At 40.6% G+C, this 11,925-nt stretch overlaps 1 protein-coding gene across 2 annotated transcripts; it reads right to left on the reverse strand.

Annotated features, from left to right (window-relative positions):
* Positions 1 to 5,631: 5,631 nt before the first annotated feature.
* LOC119285552 (protein ROLLING AND ERECT LEAF 2-like) lies at positions 5,632 to 11,651 on the reverse strand. Of its 2 annotated transcripts, none has more exons than XM_037564850.1 (6): positions 11,406 to 11,651; positions 8,800 to 10,098; positions 8,516 to 8,590; positions 7,876 to 8,090; positions 6,719 to 6,942; positions 5,632 to 6,599 (listed from the first exon to the last, which is right to left on the reverse strand). In XM_037564850.1, the coding sequence occupies exons 2-6, from the start codon at positions 10,073 to 10,075 to the stop codon at positions 5,942 to 5,944; spliced, it is 2,448 nt and encodes an 815-aa protein (XP_037420747.1). In that variant the 5' UTR covers positions 10,076 to 10,098; positions 11,406 to 11,651; the 3' UTR covers positions 5,632 to 5,941. The 2 variants fall into 2 exon arrangements, with proteins under 2 accessions (XP_037420747.1, XP_037420746.1); XM_037564849.1 differs by having other exon boundaries at positions 8,800 to 10,211.
* Between the last annotated feature and the right edge of the window lie 274 nt (positions 11,652 to 11,925).

Below are 11,925 nucleotides of genomic sequence, written 5' to 3' on the forward strand. Positions count from 1 at the left end.
TTATTTAATTAATGCATCTATATACTTGGTAAAGGGTGGAAGGCTCGGCCTTATGCCTGGTGTTTTGTTCCACTCTTGTCGCCCTAGTTTCCGTCATATCGGTGTTATGTTCCCGGATTTTGCGTTCCTTACGCGGTTGGGTAATAATGGGAACCCCTTGATAGTTCGCCTTGAATAAAACTCCTCCAGCAAGGCCCAGCGTTGGTTTTACCATTCGCCTCCTAGCCTTTTCTTTCCCTTGGGTTCTGCAGACTCAAGGGTCATCTTTATTTAAACCCCCGGGCCAGTGCTCCTCTGAGTATTGGTCCAACCCAGAGCACCGTGTAGGGCCATCCCTTGGCAACTTGGGTTACGTCGGCTCCTGTACGCTTAGCTTATCCGGTGTGCCCTGAGAACGAGATATGTGCAGCTCCTATCGGGATTTGTCGGCACAACGGGTGGTCTTGCTGGACTTGTTTTACCATTGTCGAAATGTTTTGTAACCGGGATTCCGAGTCTGATCGGGTCTTCCCGCTAGAAGGAATATCCTTCGTTGACCGTGAGAGCTTGTCATGGGCTAAGTTGGGACACCCCTGCAGGGATTTGAACTTTCAAAAGCCGTGCCCGCGGTTATTGGCAGATGGGAATTTGTTAACGTCCGGTTGTAGATAACTTGAACCTTAACTTAATTAAAATACATCAACCGCGTGTGTAACCGTGATGGTCTCTTTCCGGTGGAGTCCGGGAAGTGAACACGGTTGTTGGAGTTATGCTTGACGTAGGTTGTTTTAGGATCACTTCTTGATCATAGTTCATCGACCGTGCTTTTGCCTTCTCTTCTCGCTCTCTTTTGCGAATATGTTAGCCACCATATATGCTAGTCGCTTGCTGCAGCTCCACCTCATACCTTTACCTTACCCATAAGCTTAAATAGTCTTGATCGCGAGGGTGCGAGATTGCTGAGTCCCCGTGGCTCACAGATACTTTCAAAACCAGTTTGCAGATGCCAATGTTACCGAGCAGGTGACGCAACAAAGCTCATGGAGGAGCTCTATGAAGATCTTGTCCTTTGTGTTGTTTCGTTCTAGTTGATCAGTAGTGGAGCCCAGTTGGGGTCGATCGGGGATCTGTGTCGCATTTGGGGTTCTTCTTTTATTTTGGCTCCATAGTCGGGCCCTGATTGTATTTGGATGATGTAATGCTTTATTCATGTAATGTGAAGTGGCGATTGTAAGCCAACTATGTATCTCTTTCCCTTATGTATTACATGGGTTGTGTGAAGATTACCTCACTTGCGACATTGCTTTCAATGCGGTTATGCCTCTAAGTCATGCTTCGACACGTGGGAGATATAGCCGCATCGAGGGCGTTACAACAGGAAGCTGCACTTTTGGTTTTTTCATATAGTGGTAGCGCTTAGTACGAGAGAAAGGTTTCTTGTGCATTATTAGTTCACACCAAAATTTTGGATCCATGCAGTGGTTCCTGCATCCATAACATCACCTATATTTTGTTCTTATATGGACATTGTAATTCTAGTTATGGAATTAAGACATATATGTAAACCGATTGGTATGGTATGTTTATGATTTTCTTCCAATGCCGTAAGCAGAAAAGAGTTTGGCCTGGTGGCTTAAGAAAAGATTGTAAAATTTCACCTGAACTTCAGATTGTTATTGGGAACTTCATACGCAATGATGACCTCCACATCATCTTTCATTTCCACTTACATGTTTGAGATGAACAAAATTTTGGCCAAGAACATACCTCCTCTTGACCCAAGTACTTGCTTCGGTTTCCTTTTATCTATATCTTCCTGCTAATATGCATTTAGATCTACTATTAAGAATACTCAGACATATTATTTTGATATCACAGAAGATCAACTTCGGGAAGCAAACAAGATTAAGGCTCTCAATCCATCTCCTCAACAAATGCCTCCTATAAATCAACCCTATGTGGTTGTTTTTTGAAGAACTAGCCAAAAAGTTTGCTTTGAAGAACATATTAAGGTTCTCAATCTAGCTCCTCAACAAATGCCTCCTATAAATCAACCCTATGTGGTTGTTTTTGAAGCACTACCCAATTTTTGTTGTGAATAAACAATGCGTCATGGTGATGCTCTTAGGTATTGGGATTACATAACAAGCAAATCAGCTTATAGTATGGGTGTATATTAACCTTTATTTTACTTACAAGGTTCCAGTTTATTCTTTGCTTGGAGATACACAATTCAATGTTTTGAAACATCATTGCTCAGTGCAACATCACTACTCATGAGTAACAGTACTAAGACTGGTGAATAATTTGAACTCACATGTTCCCTCAACTTGGTAAAAAAATAATGAGATATAGGTGCCTTTTATGATGAATCAGCCTGGCGTCATGTTACGCTGTTGTGTAGGTACCTTCATCAGTGAATCTATATTATGTTTGAAACATTTTCAAATTAATTTAAGGAGATTGCCTTGAACAACAAGTTCTCGTGATGTTGTTCGTATGGTATATGTTTTACCATTTCATTTGTTCTATGATGGTAAGAAAAGTGCATTTCTCATTTGGATAGATGTGCATTCTGCATCACATCTAGGCTGTCAGAAAATGACATGCGGGACCAAATATTTTAACCTATTTTATGCAGTGTTTTGGAATCCTTGGGGCAAGTTGTATAGCATAACTCTCTGCATTGGCAAACAAAGCAAAATCAATCGAGTGCATGATTTGTGCCCAATCTAAATGTATCAATTGGAGTGCGGTGTTTGAAGAAAATTTGCCGCCAATTTCTCTCCCATCTTGACAATTCGTCATCAACCAGGAAGTGCTCCTAACGGCAACTCACCTATCATTTACACAGGAAACGGGTCACAAAAAGTAGAGCAGAGCAACTAGCTTCAGCCCTCTACCACTATTATCACTGCAATGAACCCAACCAGAGTATCCACCTTCAGCTCTGAGTGGAAAGTAAAAACTTAGTACTTTCTGGACTACTAAGCTACTCCCTCTGTTTCTAAATATAAGGCTTTTTAGATATTCCAATACAGACTACATATGGATATATAAACTTATTTTAGAGTATAGATTCACTCATTTTGCTCTGTATGTAGTCTGCATTGAAATCTCTAAAAGGGCTTATATTTACCCAAATGATGAGTGTCACATGTATGCCACGAAGCAACATGGTACAAATCTATTATCATCCATTTGGCCACATCAAATAGATGACATCAGGGGAATCTTTTTGGTTTTTTAGACTTAAAAATGTTTTATCTCCTAAATAAAAGTCTGATTAAAAAAATCAATTTTCATCATTAAATTCGTCTCGACGAGATCTTCAAAACTCAATCCCATATTGATATGTTTCGACAAATTTTTTTTGCCCAAAAGTTGCCATGATTTTTACGCTGAAATTGTCATAGTGTTTACACTAAAGTTGTCATGATATGTTTCATCTATTTTTTTCTTCTAGATTTTAAAGCTACCATTGTATTTCAACTACTTTTGACGGAAAATGTTATTAATTGATCATGGCAATTTTTAGTAATTAACCACGGCAAATTTAATTCATGGGTCATGACAATTTTTAGCAATTCATCGTTGGATATCTAGTTTATAGATCATGGCAATTTTAGCATTTTGATCATGGAAATTTTAGTATTTTGACAATGAAAATTATTTTTTGTATGAACCATGGCAAATTTTAGTGCATGTATCATGGTAAATTTATGTAATTCACCATGGCAATTTTAGTGTATGATTCATGGCAAATTTGAGTCATTGACCATGCATTTTTAAAGTAATTGATGATGGATTTCCTTTTTAATTGTGAACAATGTCAAAATTATTTCATGGATCATGGCAATTTTAGTAATTCACCATGGCAAGTTTAGTTTTTAAATTATTTTTGTAACATGTCAAATTTTACTTTAAACATACAAGAAAAAGTAGTTGAAACATATCATGGCAACTTTAGTGTAAATACCATGGCAATTTATGAGCAATAGACATGGCAACTTTTAACCCAAAAAAATCGTCGAAACATGTCGATATGAGATCTAGTTTCGAAGATCTCGTCGCGACGGATTATGGTGAAAATGGTTTTTCAATCGGATTTTCCATTTAAAAGATAAAATATTTCAAAAACTGAAAACCCAAAAGATTCCCGCTGTTGTCAGCAATTTTGTCACTTATGCATGCATGCAAGACCCGGTCGCGTAAATGCAGCTACCACTACGACGGGATACTCTAGTTATTTACTCTGTTTTAATCCCTATTTGGCCATTCAACAGTAGCGTACGGCCTTTGAAAAGCATCTCTTCCTAGAGGGGACTCCCGCAAATACTGAAATGAAGAAGAATACCTCACTAATAAGAAATAGAGCAACACCCATTGTGCTTCCTTTCTTTTACTAGAGAGAGTAGACGTGGCGCAATATGTGGTCATGGAGCGTTCGGGCCAAGTTCCAAGCCACCGCACGTCAGGTACTTATTGCGGTCCTACATTTAGGAACGAATGGACTATTATGTATTCTCGAATTACGTTGCGTGCATCGACTTAATGTATGCTATCTATATATGAATGACTATGTTGTCAAACAAATTCTAGAACAAACACTTAAAACTTCAAAAAATAAAACATTGCACATCAATTAGTATGGTGTGACGTGCCGCCGCGCGCTACATGCTAGTTGTAGTGTATTATCACTTCCAAATGCAGCAGTTTCAGGACTTTCTGGTTCCTTCCCCTTGTTTTAAAAAAAACAATGGGGGAGCAATCCTTGTGCAAACCCAGCCGTGTGGAAGTTGGTCATTCCGCCGGGGGTTCATGTTTCATTAATGGCTTCTGGCCAACAACGGACTATTGACAGTGATAATCTTCAAAACACCGAAATATTGGAACTGCTTTGTACTGAGCTGAGTTTGTGCACCATTTTATTGTTTGAGCGTGTGGTACCTCACCAATTTTGGAATATAATCTAATTTTTATGATCGTTTAGGCTTTGATTTTGAATCAACTGCGGTGGCTAAGTGGCAACAAGAAATCAGTGTTAAAAATATTCTACTCTGCTTCACTATGGTGTACACTACATGACCCTTACGAAATCAAATGTGTTTTCAGGGCAAAGGTTGGCAACGTGTGATGATTTGGGAACTATTTTTTCTCGCTGTCATATGGAAACTAATGGTGGCAAACATTGGATGGTCTTAAGATGTCCATTCAAGATAACTCGAGCGCAGCCTGCTACTCCTGGAGAAAAGGGGAGAAGTGCTGAACATAGCCTTGGGTTGAAGATGACCAAACTTGGCTTCATCCCATTTGAGCAAATTTGCCGGCACTCGGTCCCCACCGCCAACGGAGTGCGCGCGCCATTAGACGGCAACCTGTTGCGTCGCCTGGCTCAAGAGGCTGTGCCTAGGAAGCTCTGAGCTAGCTTGCCGTGCTGGTCTATTGGTTTCTTTCCTTTCTTTCTTACTGAGTTTGATCCAGTTTACTCTTCTCTGGCGAGCGTTACTCTCAAATAAATACTGTACAATAAGTTCAAAATAAGAAACATCGTACCAGCCTAAATAAGACCTAAACAACACGAGAATGGAATTGCAATCATAGATACAAAACACTGAATGAAAAGTCCAAGCTTATGCCCAGGTGCCAACATGAAGAACAGGAAACCTCATATCATATACTGATATACCCCAGCACAAATATACATCTTGTATCCCCCATCTTACACTTTAATTTACCTACACCTCACATTTACATCCCAGATTAAGGTCGAGTGGCATTAGCCACAAGGCCGGATATCTACATATTTACCCCCATGCCTGTCCCCCTAGACTATCATGAGCTCGCAAAATATGATGGCAGTGATTTGTGCCTATTAGTTCGATGAACAAATGTACACAATGGACGGTTTATTTATCCATCTCAGATGACTTTTGAGCTATATTATGATTCACTCCAGAAATTAGTGCAACCGATTTGCCTCCTCATATTTCTCCTTTGCCGTATTAATTTTTTTCTTGAGTTCGCCATATTTGTGCACTGAAACATCTGAGAAGAATTCAAGCTTCCCTAGGAAGCTCTCCAGGCTCGACTGTAAATCCGTATGAGCGTCGTTTCTATGGATTCCCCTCATTTCATCATTCAACCCTCCATTAGGTATTGCAAATGTAGACCTTGAACCACCACGCCTCTTCTCTTGACGAGGCATACAATGGTTTATATCTGCAAGGAGACCTTTAATACCACCTTCCAAGTCTTCGATTGGCAACTCATCCAGTAACTTAATCCATTGCTCACAGATTGTAAATATGGGTGCAACAGCAAAATTTGTTATTTGAAAATCGGTATCTTTCTTCTTTCTAGATTTTTTCTTCGTCCTTAGTGATTTCACACACTTCAGTAACCATGACTGTAGGCTATTCAAGTAAGATCTATGGGATACTATCCATCTCTGGAAGTTTGAAAATAGTGACTTTAGTTCAACCTGAAGGAGTAGAGTTGCTTGGAACTGTGATTCCGACCGAATTAAGACCTTTATACCGCCACTGTTGGATACTAGCTTAATAATCTCATGTTGATGCCGGTGACACTCGAGCATTGTTTCCCACATGCGAGTTAAGCTGCAAAAAATGTGAATATTTTAACCAAGAGCAAATGATAAACTAAGACCATTCCAGAAAATGCCTATTGAATTGCAATATGTATGTAGTTACGTACAAAATAAATGGAAAACCAATACCTTCCAATTAATTCTTCAAGCTGCGGTTGAAGCTCTTTGTCCCTCAGATCCTCTATGTTCTTGGAAATCATGTCAATTCTCTGAATGGCCACACAAATTCTGGAGTACAAATCCTTCACAACAGCACGGGTTCTATCAATACTCATGTGGCTTTCTCCTCTTGATTCCTGGTTTCTCAGGTACCTACATTTTTCATCATACTGCCTGCAAATTGTACTGCTAGCCTGAAGGCAATACAAAGGTTAGCATTTACAGAAACACTAAATATGGTGAAAAGACATGGAGAGGTCATTTAAAGAAAAAAGGCAAGAAAGTATGGAGGTGTCAACCAATTCACAGACTCAAGGCAAAAGGACATACAGATGTGTCATTTATTCAGGAATAATAGTACAAATAATTCAAACACAGAAAATAGGAATGGCACAAACTGCTAAATGCATATTCAAGTGGGCATATCATGTGTACCAACATTCAATATAAATATATTTCAGGCTCTGTTTGTTGCACATTGTTTCATCTTCCATTTTTAATCAATACTCCAAGCTTGAGATAAAAGAACATCATTATAATCCCAGTGCAATTTGCGTCATTTTATTTCAAAAAAAATTACTACATACTTCTGCAGATATATTGATAAGCCTCTACTACGTGATATCCTATATATCTAAGTAAGTGATCCCATTTAAATGGGCATGCAAGCCATCCACATCATCAAGCATATGTAAATCTTCCACTTTCCACCACATGCAAGTCCTCCACTTCATCAATTCTTATTTTTATTTTTTCATAAGCAAGTGATCGCATTTAAAATGCACATGAAAGCCATCTACATCATCATGTGGATGCAACCCTTGCAGTTTCCACCACATGCAAGTCTCCATATAATCAATTTTTATTTTTTATTTTTTCAGCAAAAAATAATTGAACTTGAATGTCAGACAATATAACATGCATCCACCATCTATTTACCTCTAGGTTTGCTATCATTCATATGACGAAAATGTGGTGTGGTATTATTCTCATATATTCTGATTTTACCTCTGATAATTTCATTGCTATAAAAATTTCTAGCAACGCATATCTAGTTTAAAACAGTGGCTAAAACAGATTAAGAAAAAAAGAGTATCTCGTAAAGGACCGGCCAAATAAGTTTTTACCTTGACTTCATCACAGAGCTTTCTCTCCCATGCATACAATCTATCTAGTGTGGAAGCGTGACTGCCAGAATTCATGTATACACCACTAAAGATATTTCCAGTGAGACCATCGACATCAACTTTCGATGCTGCCCCAAGAGGATTCCTTGATGACGAAGAGTGCGAAGACACTGATCTATGCCAGGTAAGATGCTTCACGTCGGCTTGTGGTGGAGCTGCAATAAAGCACAAGATATTTATCCCTCCCTACCATTTACAACAGGATAACAGATGAAATAATAAAGATTCTATTTAGAGAAAGTGCAAAAGCTTTGCACATAAAGAAAAAACATATGTTGGTCACATAAACTGTAGACATGCCCTTGTATTCAGAATTTTTTGACTTCACCAATGATATTCACACAGTTATACTAACATGTTAGGATAATCAATGGTCAAGCTCTATACAGGAAACCGTGAAAAGTAAAACATATCTACATGGAACATATCATTTTCTGGTACGTAGAAAAATAAGCCGCTTCAACGGAAGATCATGGAAGAAATAACATGCAAATGACATCATACGATGTAATCACAGGAACTAGAATTGTGTGCTGGAAAATGGAAGGAAGACTGTCACTGAGAGTTAGAAAAAACTTACGCTGAGGAACAGGGACTTCCTCCCTGCAGCAAGCAAAGAGTGTTGCAAAAAAGCCTGGTGCCTTTAATCCACGTGCTGCATTATAATTACTTAAGTTAACCCAAGTTCTAAAAACTAGAAAGAGAGGAACAGCAAGTAATAATGGTCATGGGTACAAGTAATATTGTTATAGTTTCACATCATGAGTTCTGCAGTGTTGCATGCAGAACCTTTCTATCATTTGTTTTGAAGCAAAGCTCCATCAAAATATTACAGAACAGTAATCTAATTAATTGAGTTCTGACCTCTTTCTTCGGTTAGCAAAGGGCGGAAATTGACTTTATCCGCTTCAAGCATCCTCGGGACTTCTTTGCCAGAATCAGATGCCTTGATAAATAAGATTTCAACTTCTTTCATGGATGTAGACAGGTCCTTTACCCCGTTTCTAACATCACGAAAAGGTTCCTTCGATTTCCCGTTTATAGAATGAGCGGCAACCGAAGATACCACTTCTTTCACAGGGCTCGTCACAGGGGTTTCATCAGTTTCATACATGCTAATGTCAAGTACCCTATTGTCACTTTTTGGCTCAAGTACCTTGTTGTCACTTTTCGGCTCCTCCGTTTTGGAATGAATATTTTCCAAGGCAACCTTATCTGCAATATTTTCCAAGGCAACCTTATCTACCAAATTTTCTGAGACAACCTTATCTGCAGCAAGATGTGCAGGTGACTGATCTGTTACAATATTTTCAACAGGTGTATCATTGCGGTTCTTGAACATCCGCACTAAAGGTTCAGAAGATGGGTTCTCAAAATCATCTTCTGAGTCTGCAAAATCATCCTCCCTTCCACTCATAGTAGATTGCTCCCCATCTCTGACATCTAGAGTTTTCTCCTGTTGCGAGAGCCTAACATCACCAGCATGAGCATGCGACTTCTCCAATTCCTCCTCAAGCTCTGGAATTCCTTCCTTCTCCCGAAGGCGCCTAATATCATCAGCATTTTCAAAATCATGACCAGATTCCTTCTCATCACGAAATGACAACTGGCTCTCAACAGGTTGAAAAAGGCCAAAGTAGTCCCATGGTGGTGTCCCTGGAGGAGCTTCAAATGTAGAACTATCATCCAGATCATGTACAGTTTGAATGGGAACTGAGGATGAAGTCTCCAGAGTTGCTGTTACAGGAACAGGCACCTTTTCCTCAACAGTCCTCACTGGGTTCCTCCCGGCTTTCATATGATTGACATGGAAACGCCCGGAAGATAACGGGGACGGAGCTGGGGAGAAGGAGTCGCTGGCCGGATGTGATACAGATGGGGAGAGGTTCATCGATCTATGCCTCATGCCAGGAGGCTCTGGTGTTGCAGATGTTGATGTGTATAATGAAGAGTCTGTTGGCACTTCAGGTTCTACAAATTTTCTCAGAGCAAATCCTGTGTGCCTCAGCGACTGAATATACGCAAAGTGAGCGGCTGCAAATGCACATCTCCCATCAAGTGCTTCTTTCACATAACGTTTTCTTTCCTGGCACAAGACAAGAGCCTTGTCATCTTCACTCGTTGCTCGTGTAGACCCCATTTTAATGTGTGTCACTCTTGATGCTGAGCAAATTTTAGAAGAACAGCAAAATCAGAGCCATGCACTGCAGATCAAAGCTCTTATGGCAGAGAGATGTTTTTATGTAAAACAATGCACAGACAGTGCAACTTCGTACCTGCATTTCCACATATTAAGTAATTTACGATTAGATAATATCCGAACGTTTACTTAGCTGACAAGAAAGATAACCCAACGTTTCATCAGCAGTCGTGCATACCAATTAGATTCAGTCTATTCAAAAGGAAATATAAATTTTGATCGCCACTGTATATACTAAATATTCTACAAAAGCTCGGTATGCGTCACTCACAGGCAAGCACTTTGGGTACAGCACACAAATTCACTTCCACTAAAACTAGCCTGCTCAAATCTGTCCCAAAATTTTATCTCTTCTCATCAGCACTGAGAAACTCCAAATAGAAATACAGAAACTGAACTCAGATGCTGGGAACAAAACCAGCAATTAACCTCATACGATCCTGCATCAACTAGAACGCTGCTTCCCTAGTCCATAACGATATAGTATATACAACGAAACCATGACCAACTCCACTTAAACGACCAGACAGGATGCATTTCAAGAATATGTGATTTTCCCCCTAAATCCTCAATAAACCAATTAAAGAGAACACACAGAGCAAATTCCTCGATTGTCTCGGCAAAAAGCTTATAGAAGCAAGCAGAAACCTAACTTATGCAGTATCAAGCCAGCGCATAAATCCCTTAACTAACCAAGTGTATTCTCTCAATCTTGGAGAAGCCATGTGAAGCAGCAGATTAGGCGTTATGGGATTCTCAAACAGCACGAGACCGAACTCAAATATAAGTTAATTCCAGGCACGTCCAAATTATTTAGAAGGATCAGCACGTCTTGGATTAAACCAACCCTCTTGGACTAAACGAGCTCAATTGAGTTGTGGAGCAATAAAGAAGACGCATATAAGAAGGAAAAAGCTTGAGCTTTACCAATCCGGCCAGCAAATAAGTAGTAAAATTAACTCTGTCAGCCCATTGCGACCACCCACCCAATTCACGGCCCCATCACGTCGAACCATCCATCTACAGGTTCTCCATTGACACCATAACGCGGAGGAAGAAAAGGAACTGATCTTGAGAGCGTACTAACAAGGCAAACAAAAGAGAAACCCCCACGGAAACACCGAAGATCCAAGTTTTGCCTCGCAGCGGCCATGGAGCACACAAGTAACACCCAATTCACCCACCCCAGCGGCAGACCCACCGCAATTGGCCTAATCAACGCGGAGAAACCGCCCAGAGCAATCCAGGGGAGGGGAGGGAAGAGAATTACCTGGCTTGGCCTCGAAGAGGGAGCGTTGGGCACGGGATCTCGGGCTCGCGGCGGCCGCGTCGGATTGGCGCTGCGGAGGAGGTCGGCACTAGCTGGTCGTGGAGTGGGGTGGAGAGGAGGAGAGAAGCTTCGAAGATGATGAGCAGGTGCTGGTGCGGGGCGGTGCCTCCTGCCGTCCTGCGGCAGATGAGAAAGATGCGTATGCGCGTGTGTGCCTGCTGGTGGGAACACGACGTGTAGAGGGAGGCGTGTGCCCGTAGCCTGGCTCTGGCCACTGTCCACGAGGGAGGATGGAGCCGAAAGGCAAAAGGCGAAACGAGCTGGCATTTGTTCTCTTCTCCTCTTCTTTTAGAGGTAATATCACCAGAAATCATAGAACTTGCGCTTCATATTCAGTTTAGTGCTAAAACTTTGAAAATACGAAATTGTGGTCATTCAACTTGTCCCCGCGTGCAAATACGGTCACTTCATCCATCTCTAGACACATATTATGCTTACGTGGCATGCCAACGTTGCTATG

Source organism: Triticum dicoccoides, chromosome 4A, assembly GCF_002162155.2.
Source record: "Triticum dicoccoides isolate Atlit2015 ecotype Zavitan chromosome 4A, WEW_v2.0, whole genome shotgun sequence".
Classification (NCBI taxonomy): Eukaryota; Viridiplantae; Streptophyta; class Magnoliopsida; order Poales; family Poaceae; genus Triticum; species Triticum dicoccoides.